Source organism: Martes martes (assembly GCF_963455335.1).
Source record: "Martes martes genome assembly, chromosome: 4".
Classification (NCBI taxonomy): domain Eukaryota; kingdom Metazoa; phylum Chordata; class Mammalia; order Carnivora; family Mustelidae; genus Martes; species Martes martes.
In genome coordinates, this window is record NC_137891.1 from 26,024,764 (window position 1) to 26,042,681 (window position 17,918).

General features: G+C 37.0%; 1 protein-coding gene across 3 annotated transcripts in view; it reads left to right on the forward strand.

Annotated features, from left to right (window-relative positions):
* The window catches only part of CSMD3 (CUB and Sushi multiple domains 3), a gene marked incomplete at both ends in the record, with an annotated part of 1,233,164 nt that overhangs the window by 805,926 nt on the left and 409,320 nt on the right, over positions 1–17,918 (forward strand). For all 3 annotated transcript variants that reach the window (XM_080802411.1, XM_080802412.1, XM_080802413.1), the window contains one exon: positions 14,009–14,147. In XM_080802411.1, the coding sequence (XP_080658537.1) occupies positions 14,009–14,147 (139 nt within the window). The remainder of the gene's footprint in view (positions 1–14,008; positions 14,148–17,918) is intronic.

A 17,918-nucleotide genomic window follows, 5' to 3' on the forward strand; every position in this document is an offset into this window, starting at 1 on the left:
TGGCCAATGAGATTGCAACACACAGAGAAAGCTGCATAGTCATGCTAGGTCACACACAAGTGACCAATTGAATCACAATTTACCCTATAGTAGCTATTTGAACTAGCCTATCACCTTGGTCAGAATTGGCACCCAAAAGGCCCCCAAAAGGTGGAGCCCACACTCCTTGGTAGCTAGGGAGACAGTATGTGTGCCCCACTGATTGGATGCCTCCACCTGGCTTGACCCGCCCTTGTATTTGGGCTTTGTTACCTGGGACTGGTTTCCTGGACTTGCTTTTAAGTAAGTCCCCTGGTGGTGGTGGGGGGGGGGGGGGGTCAGTTTAAGTTTTACTGCATAAACAACAAAATGGCTGTTCAGCCAGGATGGAGCCACTTTGGCTAAATAGACCCTTACAGTTGATCTGTTTTTAAACATCCTTCTCCCTCCACCATTCCCCAAGCTACCACACAGCCATTCCCACTGACACACACAAAAAACTATGTCTGGAAGCCCTCTCTGCCTGTCTTCTTTGTCCTTTAGACTTCCATACTTTGATAGAAAAGTTTTGCTTATTACTTATTGAAATTTATCTTTTAGGGCACTATCACAGCCTACAATATAGGCTTCATGTTTTAGCTAAATTTATCATTATATTAAATATTTTATATGGGTAAAATACATACATGCATATGTTCTGATTAATACAGATAACTGTTTCTATTTTAGTCCATTAACACAAAACCTTACCAAATTAAATGCATTGTTAAAAGTTACTCGGATGTATGGATTGCTGTGTTAAGATTAGAAAGTGGTAGTTGCTTGTTTCAATCAGGATTAATAGAGCAAAGAAGTCAGTATAAAGTGTTTCAATAACAAAATACAAAGCTTTAACCTCTTTAAAGATTTTCCTCTCCCTCCACACCCCACCCCCATCTACTTCAGTTGTTTAGAAGGTTAGGTATATCGGCAAATTAGTAATCCACCCACATCAACCAGTCTTCAACCCTAAAACTGTGGAAAATCTTTGGAAAAAAAAAAAAATGAAAGGAAATGTTTTATCAGTCTTGGTCCTTGAATAAGGATTGGTGAGAGGAAAGAGAGAAACGAGATCATAATTTGTTGCAGTTCTATGATCCCAGAGCTGAACTTGGATTCATTTCAGGTAGCTTAAATGCAATTGTTGAACAGAATTGGGTTATACATTTTATTCACTGACCCGAAGTTCACCACTGATGCATTAACTAAGGATAGATTTAGGCTATCTTTGTGAAAATTTGAACCTCTTTCTCTAGAATGGGTTGATCAAATTTCCTCATGAGGAAGAAAGATTAGAGGCAATCTAAAGCCTTGCAGTCTTTCAGTTTTGCTAATGGAAAACAAACTACAATAATTACTGTAATCAGCATTGAAATCATTCACTTTGAATTCCACAAACTGTTCCCCTAACTCAATTTAGTGACAATCAATGACTTCTTCACTTACACTTAGACTGTCACCTGAATATAACTGGCTGTATGTAGGGCCCGTCTCTGCATGGTGTCTCCTTCAAAGATATATCCTACAGCCATGAACAGTGTAGATGGTTATCATAGGTCTACTTTAATGGTCTGACATAGGGATTTTCATGATGTGCTATGAAAGCTTCCTAAAAATCCTCTTCCTCTGTCTCCACCAGTTTCCCACTCATAATAGCTGCATAAACACTCTCCCTCTTTTGCCCTGTGGTCCCCTTAAGACCCCTCTTGGCTTCACATTCATTTATTTTTCCACATAGCCAAAACCCCTGTTGGGTACCTGTGAGCCTCCTCACTGAATTCAACCCTCAGGAAGTGCAGTTTTCTTTTCAGAATATTTTCCCTTGGATTTTCTTCTTTCCATACTATCTTTCTTTCTCCTAACATGATCAGAATTTCTCTCAGGGGCCCCTGAGGGCATTGTGAGGCTCACTGTTTCCTTCAAAGTCCTTTCTTTCTACCAGCCTAGGTGCTTATAAATTTGGAAAAGGGGGAACAGGAGCTCAACATTACTGTGTTTGGATTTATTTCTCTCTTCATGAAAGTATCTTCTGAAATATGGGTCAGATGTTGCTTTGCCTTCATTCTTTTTCTCAAGGGAGTAGTGTGAGACTAGATTTCCTTCACTGTACAAAGCAATGCAAACTGGAGCCATCCCTAAAACTCAAATCCTAGAATCCTTTTTTCTCAGTAAAATCCCAGAACATTTCTAGTTTCTGGAATGTTCCTTGTGAACATTCTAAATATTCTGCTATATAGAAGACAAAATTCAAGGTATAATATTTGAATCAGAGAGGTTTCCTTATTGGGCTTTGGGAAACTCCCTGGTCACTGACCACCATATTCTGCCTGTCCAAATGCCAGCTCCAAAATGTTAAGACATTCCTGCCTTATTGTCTGTACCTCAAATGATCTGAGCATCATTGGATTCATGAGTCCTGGGGTCCCTGTGTGACTCAGCTGGTTAAGTGTCTGCCTTCGGCTCAGGTCATGATCTCAAGGTCCTGGAATTGAGCCCCACTTCAGGCTCCATGCTCAGTGAAGAGTCTGCTTCTCCTTCTACCCCTCTCCCCCTGCTCATGGTATCTGTCTCTCTCTCTCTCAAAAAAAAAAAAAAAAGATAAAGATATATATCTATATATAGATATACTATATAGGTATGTATATACTATATAGCTCTATATATACTATATAGACTTATCTATCTCTATATATCTATATATATAGATATATATATATAGATATATAGATGTAGATATATATTCATGAGTTCATGAATCTGTGTAGTAGGGTTCATGTGTGTGGTCATTTGGTCTATTGGCTGTAAGTCCACTATAACCTGAACTTGTAATATCGAGGTGCTTCTGATCCTGCCATCTGTTCGTACTTTTCCCTAGTGGATGTCTTGCTTTTAACTATTTATAAAGAGATTACCACATACCCAGAAAATGCCATTCTGGCATTTGCACTCAGCTCAGATTCTTTTGGACATTCATGTTCTCCAGGGTGGTGAGCCTGACTGCCATTAGATGGTGGTTTTGATGGATCTGTGTCCACAAATATTACCTATATTACCTATATTACCTGCTATAGATCAGGAGTCATAACTTCAAATGCTTACAAGAGCAATGCAATAACAGAAGCAAATTAGATGGGCTACATAGGACAAGCTGCCCTTGTGTGTGTGATTTCTCACTTTTCATAGAGACACGATTACAAATAAATATTTCTCTATTTAATATCAATAATAATAATAAATAATACAAGAATGATATCATTGACAACTGATGACATTATTCCCATTAGCCCTCACAGTTCCTTCATGCCCCCTAGAAAAGAACATTTTCCAAGAGGAAAATGGCTTGAACTAGTGATTACTAAGGTCACTTTAATTTGAAATCCAACAGTAGCAATCAGTCCCTTGGGGAGTGTGCCAGGCCAGTGGAGCAGGTCAGAAGATATATATCAACCTCTCCATTTTGAGAAAGGATTCCAATGTCTCAGGAAATTGGGTGTCCTTTGGACTTACCCAAGAACCACTTTCCAGATAGCTATACCATAAAAAAGTGTTTTGAGTTCCTCCTTTTTTGTGAATTTGTGTAACATTATTCAAGTCCAATCCTCTAGCACCTAAAGAAGCTGGAACATCCAATTCTGTGAATAGAGCACTCTCCCCAGATTGTCATTTCAATCTAGACTAGTGTCTATAATGTCCTTTTGTCTTTTCATTGGTATTGCGCCCGTGTCTGATTCTTTTTCACCTTTTGGCACTACATTTTTTTTCTAATAATTTAGCTGCTCATATGGCTCAGTTGTGTGGTATGATTTGATTCAGGTGGACTCAGGAACTATCCAAGTTATTCAGGAAGCATTAATAAATAAGAGAGATGTTTCCTTTTTTTTCAAGAGTTAAGATATGAAAATTTTATGCAGTATAGTAAATAGGAAGCTTCCCAAATACCTTTCTAAGCCGTCTCTTCTCCCATCCTCCCATTGGAGGGAATGGCTACAGGTAGAAATCATCATCCCTACCATCATCATATCTCTCTCTCATGCTTACAGTCACAGTCCTATCATCACTAATCCTATCATCCCTGTCTCAGCCCCATGCCCTTGCTTACATGTATGTAGCCCCTTTCCTCCACGTTTAATCCTTAGACTAACACAAGACCTACTCATTCCACTGTGTTCTGCACCCAGGAAAGATTAGTTCATCCCATTCTAATAATTTCAGTTGAGATTTTATCTCCTTGGAAGGTTGTTAAATACAGTTCTCTACCTCATTATAAGAAAGTATGCATTAGTTTAAAAAAATGAATAAGGAGAAAGATCGAGTTTTTGACATATCTTTTCAAGCTATTCTCTGGGTTGCATTTCTACTTCATAAATGACTGCTTCTGTATTTGCCAGTAATAAACCAGCCACCAAATCCCAAAAGAACTTGAAAAAGATACCATGCCATGAGACTTAGAATAAAACAAGAAAGTTCTCTTTCTAGGTGTCAAGAAGTGAGTGCTAAGTCATCTAGAGTTTTCTGTTTTAGAAAGCAAGACAGTTGGACATAAATTAAATCTCCTATCTTTGTTGCAGTCATAGAAAGAAACTGTTCCTGGGTATGAGGATTTATTATTCATTGGTGAATGTCACTTTTTTAAAGCTACTGAACTCAACTCATATAGACTGAAAGATGAGAAGGATTTATTTACAGACCAAAAATGAGAGTTGGGTTAAAATGTATTCAGTATTTTGTTATAAGTACATACCATTTACTTTTAAAAATCTAATGTTTCTTAATACTTTAAAATTATAATTATTTAACTGTTTATGGAAGAATAAGTTAAACATTCTAAAAATTGTACGCTTTATTAAATTTCATTTTATTAAATATATGACTCAGACTCATTTTAGTCTCTCTTCCTGGTTTCTCCTCACCCCAATGATCTCTGTATGTTCCAGAGCTATGACTTGAGTATTTTCCCCCTCTCTATTTCCACTCATTCTATGGGCAACTGTCACCCAGTCTCTAACATTAAATAATATCTGTGTGCTGATGTCTCTCAAATTTACATCACCAGTCTAGTTCTTTGCCCTGAAGTCCAGAGTCTTACATTCAACTTCCTACTCAACATCTCCCCATAGATGTTTAATAGGCATCTCAAACTTAACCTATCCAAAATTGATCTGCTCTCCCTCTGTCACTCCAAACTTGATACTGTCACAGACTTTCACCATCATCATTAATAGCACTCCATTCTTCCAGTTAATCAGACCAAAACTCTTGGAGTAATTTCTGATTCCTTTCTTTCTGTTATAACCATACACAGTCCATCAGGAAAAAACATGTTAGTTCTACCTTTGAAATATATTCAGAACTCATCTAGTTCTTACTTCCTCCACTGCTGACATCCTGGTCCCTGCAACCATCATCTCTGGCCCAAATTACTGCAACAGTCTCCTAACTGGTCTCACTGTTTCTGCCTTGTCCCTATTCATTATTCAATAATTAATAATTCAATAAACAAATAATTTGGGGCACCTGGGTGGCTCAGTGGATTAAAGCCTCTGCCTTTGGCTCAGGTCATGGTCCCAGGGTCCTGGGATCGAGCCCCACATCGGGCTCCCTGCTCTGTGGGGAGCCTGTCCTCCTCTCTCTCTCTCTGCCTACCTCTCTGCCTACTTGTGATCTGTCTGTCAAACAAATAAATAAATAAATAAATAAAAATAAAGTAAAATAAAAAAACAAAAAACAAATAATTTGTTGTCCCAGTCATCTGTGCCCATTGATTAATATCTTCTTAGTCATTTCTCCACTGGGACTCAGAAGGGTTCTGATGCATGTACACTATCTGTATCTCTCCTTATTTTTACCTGGGTTTTATCTCCCCTGCTCACTCTGCTATAGCTAGCAATGCCCTCTTTGATCTAAAGCAATCCCTTCAACAAAAATGGAAATAGAATATTGGCCTTCTGGATTACATGGTCATGTTCTTGAATATAATTAGGATATAATACATTCATTGGACTGCTTTATAGATAAAGAGGATTACATTTAATGAATACACTGAAAGAGTCAGATGAATGCTATTGGCTCAAAGCTGTTGATTTAATTAAGACACTAAGTTAAGACTAACTGAAAGAGAAGTTCCCTTTCCTTGTGGAGACTCATAATATCCAATAATATTATCATTGTAGCTTCCCAGGCTGACATGAAAAACCTTGGGAGCAAAATGAATGACAAAGTATAGAGGAAAATTTTCTTATAGCTTTGGTATTGGTAACTTAGATACCCAGCTAAGGAGAAAAAAGTCTCAATACCCAATCTATAAAATAATAACAATAATAAACTGAAGTCCAGATACCCCCTTCATGGCTAACTGTGTTCTAACTGATTCATCTCTCTCAATCATAACCTCAGGCACCCCACCTCCAATTTATATAAGCAGCAAAAAGAAAGGGAAATCAAGATCTTGATTTATCTATCTACCTATCATCTATCATCTACTTACCTGTCAATCTATCTGAAATCATTGAAGTCAAAGTTGTTCAGTTTTTCATTTATCTCCCTATAGGAAGGAGGATACTAGTCTTTTTCTCTGCAAGCCAAGCTGAGGGGGAGGGCTCTAGAAGAACCCCTCCCTCATAGAGAATGGAGTTGTCTGGCAGAAAGAGGAATGAGAATCCCCAGGTAGATATTTGATTATACAGTGTAGTACTTGCTGATCTGTCTTCTGTGCTGATTGAGCAAGAGGACGAAAATTGGTGAAAATTGACAGATTGAAAAGAAGGAGAGCTGTCTAATTCAAACAATTTGGCAAGTCAGTGATGTGAATTTCCTATGCATCAAATGAATACCAAAGAAGGTACCTGAGCTTGACTACCAAGTGAAGGAAAGCCAACAACCTGAGACCATAGGGTATACTTCCAGGGGTGGGAGTAAGGAGGTGACTGGAAAAGGTTGAGCTTCTCCTATATCAGGGAATTATGCAGTGAGAAGTCACCCTTAACCTGCTCTTGGGCTTTCCAAAAGACTCATTTATTATCATGGAGAACAAACATTTTCCGTATCCAACAAATGGAAAGCATCAGGGAAGAGTCAGGGGTAATGAGGGGTACAGCAATAGCCAGGAAAGGACTGACAACGCAATCTGTCCCATTCCAGCCCTAAAAGACCACAGGCAAGAGGACGTAAAAGAAAGAGGAAGGAGATGAGGGGGGAGACTATTCTAAATGCTGAAGTGAATGGAGGAATGAATCAGCAAGTACAAGTCCTCCATCAGCACACTCCTCCCCATTCTCCAAGCCTCTCCAGCCATTGCTCAAGGAGGTATCTTGGGTAGATGTGTGGAGAGAAGAAGATACAAATTTTGTTTTGGACTGGACCAAGTTTTTTTAGTCCTGAAAGTGATGAGAAGATTAGAGGATCTGTTAAACATTTATTTAAGGAGATGGAGATTTGGCAGTGCAGTTTTGAAGGCAATAATTGGAAGGAAGGTAAAAAGGAAGGAGGGAAGAAAGGAAGGGAGGGAGGGAGGGATGGAAGTAAGGGGGAAAGGTAAGAAGGGAAGGAAAGAAGGAAGAGAGGGAGGGAGGGATGGAAAGGAAGGAAGGAAGGCAGGCAGGTAGGCAGGTGGGAAGTAATAAAAGAAGGAAATGATAAAAAGAAACCCATTTCTGTTCTTGTTCCATCAATTTCAGAATGTACCATAAAATGTGTACTCAAGCAAGGATTTCTTTGCCCTCAGCAGAGAACTCCCTGCATAACCATGGCTTATTCTTTTTCCTACCTCTCTCATGGGATATCTGAGAAAATTCCTTGAGTGAATGGGATAGGACTGAAGTCCTTGGAGAACTCTTTGGAGACGAGGCTGGATCAACATGCCTGATGAACTTTCCCTTTGAGGATAAGGGGTTTTCTCTTGAACTCAATTAGCCTCAAAGGATAGGAAACCCTTCTCATTCACAGACATTGCATTCTCTTTGGAGGCAGTTCTTCTGAGGGAGCAATTAGAGTAACAGTCTGATGCATAGATCAGAATTTATTTGTGGTTCTCATTGAGAAAATGTGTATGCATCTAAAAATAAACCCCACTTTTAATTACATGTTTATGTCGTATTAAATTCCATTCTCCTGGAGGGCTACCATAGGAAAAGTGATACAGTAGCAATCTGGGGGTTTTGATCCCACTCTCTGCGGAGCTGAGTCTGGGAGAAGGGATGAAGGGGTTATGGAGATGAAAGATGGCGCAGAGCTGTGATAATTTCTCTGTAACCCTGGCCCTTTAATTTGTGTGTTTCTGGCTTCCTCTTTTTATCCTAGATTCAGACCTGACACATTTCTCATAATTTTCTTTGAAAAATCATCCAGTGTGCTGAGGTTAGAGAGAGTCTGTGATTACTTACCACACCTATCCATAAAGCAAGTTCAAAAAAGAAGGACAAGGAAAGAACCCTCCTTGTTTGACAATCCCTGAGATGATATCGGGATTTTATCATGCTCAGCTCCCCAGAAAGGCTATCTATCAGAGGAAATGTTAGAATGCTCAATTTTTAAATTCACTTACAGCCAAACCCCTGAGATCAAACTCAGCTCTTCCCATCCCCAACTCCCCTCTGAGCACCTAACTACCACTTCTCAGATGAAAGAGCATCTCCCACTGCAGAACACTAGAATTCCATAGCATTTTTATTCAAGGGAATTTTATCTGAATACAGTCTGAAGCACTTTTGACTCTTTCATACAGGTCTTAAAACATACTGGGTATTTTGAATTTGTCCCTTCTACTTAAAGGAACACAGAAATGAGTCAGCACTCCAACGCAAATTATTTATAACAGACTTTCTTCAGACCTTAGAAAAATAAAAGTAGATAAATGAACTATGTCTACTTTATATTTATCAGGTATGCCCTCTTTTTATTGTTAAAAATGGAAGGGTGAGTGGTTTAAAGACAACAATCTGTATTTCACTAACAGATGCAAATACTTCTTTATCTCAGGAACCTGAGATATTATCCAGGAGAATCTTGAAGCTACAGACCAGCCATATCTTGGGTTTTGTCAGTGTGGTCTATGGGCTAACAGCAGCAAAATGGCCTGTGAGGTCAGGGTGGGTGAGGATTTGTTAACAGTGCAGCTTTCTGGATCCCACCTTATAACTACTAGAAGTGCATTCTGGAAATCTGCATTTTAGCAAGTTCCCAGATGCTTACTAAGGTTTAAAAGCCTTCAAAAGCAGTTATGATTGCATAAAACCAAAAAGTCCTCTCCTTCCTCCACAAACTATAAGCTTCCAAAACAAAGAACTACTTGACTTTCCCTTGTACTCATTCGTGTTTCTCACTTCCTGTCTCTGCTCTCTGTGCAACTCCTCTTATCTTCTATTCATTTTTTTAAATCTAAATTCACTTCTGACAAAATCACCTCCAAGAACTCTTTCCTAATGTCTCTAGGATGTTACCTGTGACTTCCCTGTGTTTCCAGACTGCCTACCCAGCTCAAGCATGTACTTGTTCTGCATGTTAGCTATGCCTATCTTCTGTGTAGAGTGTGTGTGTCTCTTGAGGGCAGGAAAAATGTCATATAGGTTTATTTTTTAATTTCAGGACCTAGCAGAGTATCTTATATATAGCAGAAACTATGTATGATATGGATTAAAAGGAGGAAAAAAACCAAAGTTTTATTACATGCTCAAGGAGGCCCTAAAGAAATGAGCAAGACAGATAGATTATGTACTTTTTATGCAAACATTCTTTGAAGAATTGACAGGACAAAGAAAACCTTGGGAGCTTCAATTGGTATGAAATTCTAATCAGATTTTAGACCACAATAGTAAATCAGCAAACTAAATAACAAGGTTTTTTTACTCAGCCTCCTTGGCTCTAAATTTCCCATCTCTGGTGTTAAGGATATCTCTTTACCTCCTGGTACAGGAAAGGTACCTTTCATGTGAGAGATTTATTTCCTGTTTTCAGGGGGACAAAGAAGGATCTGGATGCCCTTTTTCTACAGGTTTTCTCTTAAGTAACATTTATTTAAAATAATCAATATGCAAAGTGGTCCATCTTGGGGTGGCTGGCCTTGGCCCCACCTATGCAAATTATTTAAATTCTCTACACATTGATGTTCTTATCTATAATAATAGTATGAAAGTGGCTGGATTTTTTTTTTTTTTTGGAGCATTATGTAAAATAATCCAAGGGACTTTTCACATAGTTCCTGGCACATAGGAAATATTCAATAAATGTTAATTGGTTAAAGTAATACAAACATCACAGAGACACATACCTGACACACAATTGTTTACTGCATGACTGACATACAAATGAGTAAGTGATGAATGAGTGAATGAATGAATGAATGAATGGGATTTTGAAAATACCTTGTCTGGTGTTGATCTCTTTCTATTTTGTATATATTCCAGTTTCCCTTGTTCAGGCAAGCTTAATTGTCTTTTACAGAACTCTGTTCAACTGTGTTGCCTTTATACCTGGAGGTACACAATGTTATTTTAGTTGTTAAATGTTTAAGTATTTATTACATTTTAATAGCTGCATATTTATTTTTAGGCATTTGGGGAAAAATATAAGTCGTACATAAGCACTATAATTTCATAGACATTTTTATTTAGAGTAAGTTTAAAAAAGTCATTGAAGTTAAAATATAAGTGAATCTATTTAAAGAAAATTATTAATTTAATATAAGAAGTACATGGATATGACAGAGTTGTAAGGTTTAAGCCACTAACTTTTTATTCCTTTTACAGTTAAATTTCTCTTTATAAATTCAAATATTTGCTACTAGTATTATTAGTAGTGATGAAGTTTTAGAATATAAATGAGGTTTAGTGGGGTGAGGTTTGGAGCCCATGACCAAGAAAGAATTCTTGAGACATCTTTGGTGCAAAATGGTGGTTTATTAAAGCACAGGGACAGGACCCATGGACAGAAAGAGCTGCTGCACTGGGCTTGTGAGGGCGGCTGGTTATATACTGTGAGGTTAGGGGAGGTAAGGAAAAAGGGAGGTTTCAAAAGAACTTTCATATGCTGAAGAGGACCTACAAGATTCCTGAGGCCTTGAGGCCTTGCCATTATCAGGTTAAGATTGTTTATCCCCTCTAGCAAGGTATTAACGTAAGATGGGAGATTCCTGGAAGAATGTCAGACCTGTCCCACCCAGGAGTGAAGGGGTGGTGGGAGATTGTAGGTGTCAGCTTCTGCTTTGGCCTCAGCTTGCCTTCTGTCCCCTCTTCAGTAGTTCTTTGTTCAAAAGCTCGCGCTCTTTCTCTATCTTTTTCCTGTATTCTATACTGCTTTCTGCTTTGGGCAGATTTCTACATCTCTTTTCTCTACATTTGACCTCGCCTTGTTTTTTTCTTGCATTTTGGCCACTCCATACTCTGCTGCTGTTGCTACACTATCGCTTGTCCTTGTGCACAACTCCCTGCCATGTGCCTGCTAGTCGCTGTGACCCCGAGGCTTGTCCTGACTGACCTCCACTGACCATCTGTCTCTTCTCTTAGGTTTCACACCCTGTTGGGGAGTCTGTGCCCATACTTTTGGAATGATAAATTTGGACAGTTTCAACCCTATATGAGAAAGAAGCTGCTTCAGAATATGTTATAAGTTAACTAGAAGACTCACCTTTTAGTAGGGTCACCTTCAGGGAAGTCCTTTCAGAGAACAAACAGTAACCACATTTTTATGTTCTCCTTTGTTCTAAAGGCCCCTCCTAACTGCCTCCCTCACACTTCAGATGGAGGGACCAGCTAAAATGCTTCTGGGTACTTTACTTTTTAATCCTTTATGGCCTGTTACTCAATTGTTAATTTTATGACTGATTACCTCTTTTAATGATGATTAGACTGAAGTGCACAAATACTTGTCTAAAACAATATGAGTCCATGACATATTAAGAATTTCTGTCAGAAATTTTCCTATTTCCGGGACCTTCTCTAAGATACTTTACTCTCTCTTTTAAAATATGGTAATTTAAGTGGCTATTATGCACATAATTTTATTTTTGAAATACATAATAACCCTACAGGAAACCTAATTATGAGTCATTGTAACAAAGAGGAGTAAATAATCCTCATGAAAATGGTCTCCTTTGAAAGCTTTTTAGGAAACAAAATTAAATTCTATGAAGGAAGAAAATCTAATTTTATATGACAGGGTTTTTTGTTTTTTGTTTTTTGGGGTTTTTTGCAAGCAAATAAGAAATTTTGGCAATTTCACATAAAAATATTTTTCTTAACTGGATATTTGTAGTAATGTGTGATTCCTAGGTCAATTTATAAATATTTCCTATTCTGTTTGGGTTACATCAGATTATTTAAAAAATGCCAGTGAGTAAAAATAGTGTCTGGAGCAATAACTTTTAAAAGTTTTGCAAGGTAAAACAGAAAGAAACAAATAAGCAACACAAAATATAAACACATGGGATAAAATATAAATGGAGTGATTTAGAGAAAATAAAAATATAATAGGAAATCATCAGGAATGGTCTCTGTTATGTTGGAAAGTTAATACTTTTTTTTTTCCTGAATAATTTTCAGTAATTAAATACTCTTTGTGTTTTCCATGTGTACTTCCTGAAGGTACAGAGTAGGCTAAGGTAGCTGGGCTGCAGAGTTAAGTAGGTAAGTTCAGAGTCTATGCTAGAGCTGAAAGTAGATTATGCAGGACCTTAGTAGTCAACACAGAAAGAAGCCATTGAAGGGTGTGGTCCGATTTGTGGTTGGAAAAAAAAAAATACTCTGGCTATAGCATGAAGGATAGTTAGTGTGGATGAAAAGACCAGTTAAAAGGGTCAGGTAGTGGGTCACCTGCTCAATGGGGAGTCAGCTTCTCCCTCTCATTCTCCCTCCCTCCCCCTACGTTCAAATAAATAAACAAAATCTTAAAAATAAATAAATAAATAAAATAAAATAAAAAAGAAAGGTGAGTTAGGAAGGTTTGTTGGAGGGATGAGAGGATGATATGATAATTTAAACTAAGATGGTGTCTATAGAGATCGAGAAACAAGAGTGAGCTTGAGGATGGCCTGGATATGGGAGTACATGGAAAAGATTATGGAAATATGAAAGATGCTTACATCTAGCTTCCTGGCTCATGTAACTCCATGGATGGTGATTTCATTTACCAATACTGGGAAATAATGGGAGACCTGTTTTGAGGTCCTGTTTTGTAAAAAATAACTTGAAAGTACTTTTAAAATTTAGTAAGCCTTGTGAGCTTTGGGGAGTTGCTCTTCGCTGGACTTGGTTTATTCATCTCCAGAATGAGGTGTTTATACCAAAAGACCTAATCAGTACCTACTGGAATTACAATGTTGTCATTATGATTTCAATTGTGTGTATATTTAGAGAAAAGCAGAAAATTATATACTGGAAGCGATAAGCTGAAGATTTGAATCTAATGTTAAAGGAAAAGGAATCAAAATAGATGTCTAGGAAAGGGAATGGTATAATGAAACTGTAATTTGAAGGATATTATTCTGACAGCTGGACTGAAGCAGGAGAGAAATTAGCGGATGGGAAATCAGGAAAGAGGCTGAATCAATGAAGGACCAAATTGTAGTAGGAACTCTAGAATAAGGAAGATTAGAGTTTTAGACAGTGTGTAGAATGAATTAGCAGTATCTGCTAATGTAAGTCAGAAAATAAAAGAGAGAAACTAAAACTGACAATTTACATTATTTTCAAGCCTTGAAAATGAAAATGGAGACACAAGAATGCATGTAAGGGATATTATTAGGACACTTGAAGATGATCAGTTTATATGACATGCTGTGTGTATAGCAATGTCATATTTCAGAAAGTAAATTACTCTTTCTAAGGAAAATTATCACTCAGTAATAGGACCAGTTGTAGCTTTACCTTCAAAACATTATTAAATAACGTTTTAAAAGTACGTGCAGAGATTCATTTAAAAATTATAGTTGGTACTAATAATAATCTCTACTACTTGTTCTAAAACTTCTGTTCTTACTCGTTGTCTGATTTCATATTTTCAGCTCCATGTGGTGGCCATTTTTCAGCCCCCAGTGGATTGATTCTCTCCCCAGGATGGCCAGGATACTACAAAGACTCCTTGAATTGTGAGTGGGTGATTGAAGCTGAACCTGGACACTCTATCAAAATTACATTTGAAAGGTCTCTACAAATATTTTTCTACCTTTAAAAAACTACAGATTATCTAAAAGAATAGTTGGCATTATCCATTTTATTTACCAAATCAATGTATAATTTTAATGCAATAGTTGATTTCTGTGCCTTGAATGTTTCAGTTTGTCCCTTTTAACCTTTTAGGCTGCTTTCAAGTTAATTTTCTATTTGTTTAATGTTCTGTCAGTACTATTGAGATATGCAAAATGGACCTTTTTTGCTTTATATACATATGCTTTATATGCGTATGCTTTATATACATATATGCACTACTGAGATAAGAACATGTGACCTTTAACTTAATGAGTTTACTTGTCCTGATTTTAAAGGGCCTGTGTGTTCTGCTGTATTTTGAATGGCAAAGTGCTATAAACACATTTGCATTTATACTGTAATACAGCGGAAAACACTTAAGCACGCCACCTGCATATCTATACCCTCGGGTCCTTCAGAAAAATGGCTATGTCAAATTAATGTGTGTTAATGATTGGCCAATTGAGCATTTTTTTCCTAGGAAAAATAGTTTTGTGATCAAATAATCTATGCCATGAGAGATTACAATATTAAATATTAAAAAGTTAAAAGACTGAAGCTTCCGGTCTGTGATTGGATCACTATTTACAAATTGAAATGGAAGTATGTATGTAATTTCCCAATTATATTGTCAACTCCCATCATCTTTCAATCCCTTTATTTTAAAAAAGGAAACTTTGTAAGCATTATATTCACATAGAAAACATAAACATAGCAGAATTATGCTGATGATTGAATTTTACAAATATAACATGATCCTTCCCTAATTCAAGAAGCTCTTCATTGAATTAATCTATCCATACTAGTGTTAAAACTCGAAAAGAAAACAAATTCTATTTGACAGCTGTGAAGTATTAAACATTTCACATGAGGCCATCCTACCTTACTGTGGCCTATACAACTTTACTACAATTGAATTTGTTTGCTATGGCTGTCTAATAAGATACCACAGACCAAGTGGCTTAACCAACAGAAATCTATTTCCTCACAGTTCAGGAGGTTGGATGTCTGAGATCAAGGTGCCAACAGGGTTGTTTCTTCTGAGGCCTTTTTCCTTGACTTGTAGTTGGCTGTCTTCTCCCTCTGTCTTCACCTGGTCTTCTCTCAGTGTGTGTCTGTTGCTGAATTTTCTCTTCTTATAAGGAGATCAGTCATGCTGGACCACCTGTATATTCTCATTTACCTTAATTATATCTTTAAAGGACACTTCTCTAAATATAGGCACATTCTGAGGTACTAGGGGTTAGGACTTCACATATGAATTTTAGAGGGATATAATTCAGCCCCTAACAATGACTTACACATTTTTTTTTAAAGTTTATATTTAGAATACTTTGGCAGAGTTTTTTTGTTATGATGTTGAAATCATACCCTTTATTCAATGATATAGCCTGTGTTGCCATAGCAATTTTAGTGAAAAGCACATGATGTATTCAGAATAAAATATTCATCAAATAACAGCGTTCCATGAAAGTAGGACCCAAATTAACCAAACTTACTTTAATTCTATTTGTTTTGGATTATGTAATATAACATAATAATATTGATTATATCATTTAATAATTAAAATTTTATATTCATGTCAATGAGAAATTTATTGCATATTTAATTTGTCAAATTTAGCATCACATTTGAAGGATTAGCATGTTTTTCTATCATAACTGATTCATCTTAAATAAGTACATTATTATAGATACAAGTACATAACTTTAATAATTCCTGTTTTGGACATAACATTATTCTGTATGAGGTATTATGATGTTAAGACAATCGAAAATGTATTACACTCCCATAGTTTATAACATCTGTCACCCATATATTTCTTACCATATCATTACCCTTCAATATCTAAATAAAAATACTTGAGCCTCATTTTATATGCAGAGGAAAGTGTGGGCTCTCCTTAAATTTCAGACCTTCTGGGGTGCTTTTGTTTACTTCCGGCTCTGAAATCCTGCTCTTAGCCTCATCTCACTTGGGAGCTCTGCAGGCTGCTACCCTCCCTCAACTCCGTATGCTGCTCCTTATTTGTATCACTCTCCTTTCTTCTCACAAAAACCTTAATACAGGGGATAACCAAAGAGGATTACTGCACTGTTAAATTTTTCCTGGTAATCCCCATCTCAGGAATGATTGTGTGTATCTCTCCAGTGCCCTCTCTTACCCCAGACTCTTCACTGCCTCTGGCCTTGTCCACACCCAGGATCTTCAACCCTTCTTCTTCTACCTCTCAGTACTCCTTCCAGTATAAAGCAGGGTAAACTTCTACTCTTACTTTATTATGCAGAGCAATTTAACTGTTTATTTCTGTGACCTTCCAAGGGGGTTGGGACTGGGGTTGGATTTTGTTTTTCTTTACAAACTTGCAAATTTAGATTTTTTTTCCTTAATCAAAGATTAGTGTTCTCCTAAGAATTCACTCTTTCTTCACCTCCCAGCTGACTCCAGTGGTAGACAACTTTAAAAATAGCTTATTTTCATTATTTTATATTCAATTTAAAGCCACACGTAAGCATAAAATGGTATCACTAGAAAATTAGTTTAAGTTTTATTAACACAAAGTGCATTATTTTATGAAAAGCATCTCCTGGTTTGCTAATGAGAGTCATTAACCATCATGAAATAAATAAATAACACATGATATCTCTCAGCCCTAAGTAGGCGATCTAGAGTTGCCAACTTGAGAAGCAGATTGCAAAGTAGTGCTTATCCTTCAGAGCACCACACTTGTGACTTTTGATTTTATACTTTTGTTTGAAGACACATTTTCTCTGTCCAAAGTTTTTAACATGTATGTTCTATCCCTACTGATAGGCAGTTACATGGGCCTCTTTGTTGCTTGCTGATCGTGGGCAGATATCTTCAGAATTCTCTAAAGTGAATTAATGTACATTCTATAGCCTGTATTCTAAGTTAAACCATCCCAGACTTCCCTTCCTGATTTAAAAAAAAACAAAACAGCAATTTTTATAAACTGCAATGCCAGTTAAATAGATAAAAATCCAATTTAATTTTGATAAATATAGTTACTTAGCACTTTTTACACTGCTACTTTCTTATTCTCTTATCTGCTTACTGTGACACAAATCCTTTAAGTTAGGATGTAAGCAAGAGTCACACTGAAAAGTGATTTTCAATGCTAGAGTTTGTGCACAGCAACAATAAACAGTTCTGTAGGTCAGCCAAAGCAGGCCTGGGGTGAGAAATGATTCCTAGAGTCCAAAGATTTTGTCTTCTTCCCGTGAGCACCACTGAGCCGGACTTGTCAACTGTGCCTCTTTTCTTAATCCCTAAGTCACCCTCTGAAGCAAATTATGAAACTCCTTCACCTCCTTGATACCAATGATACCGATGTGTGTATGTATATATACACACACATACACACACACACACACACATATATATATATATGAAACTATTCCTTTTTAATTAACTCAAACACGGGAAGAATTAAGAGTTAGAAATACATTAAGAATTATATTGATGTTATTTTCACCATTTTAGAATAGGCAGGGCATAGCTATATCGGTATATTTCTTTTGAATTCTACTTTATATAACTAAAATTAATGAAGTCTCTGTTCTTAAAAAATGTTCTAAACGGAAGTGTTTGGGGGCTTGAGTCCTCTATCTACCTTTCCCTCCTACATATACACACACAACACACACCCCCCCCCGTAAGATTCTTGAGTTGGAGCTATTTGAAAGGAAAATTATATAAATACCC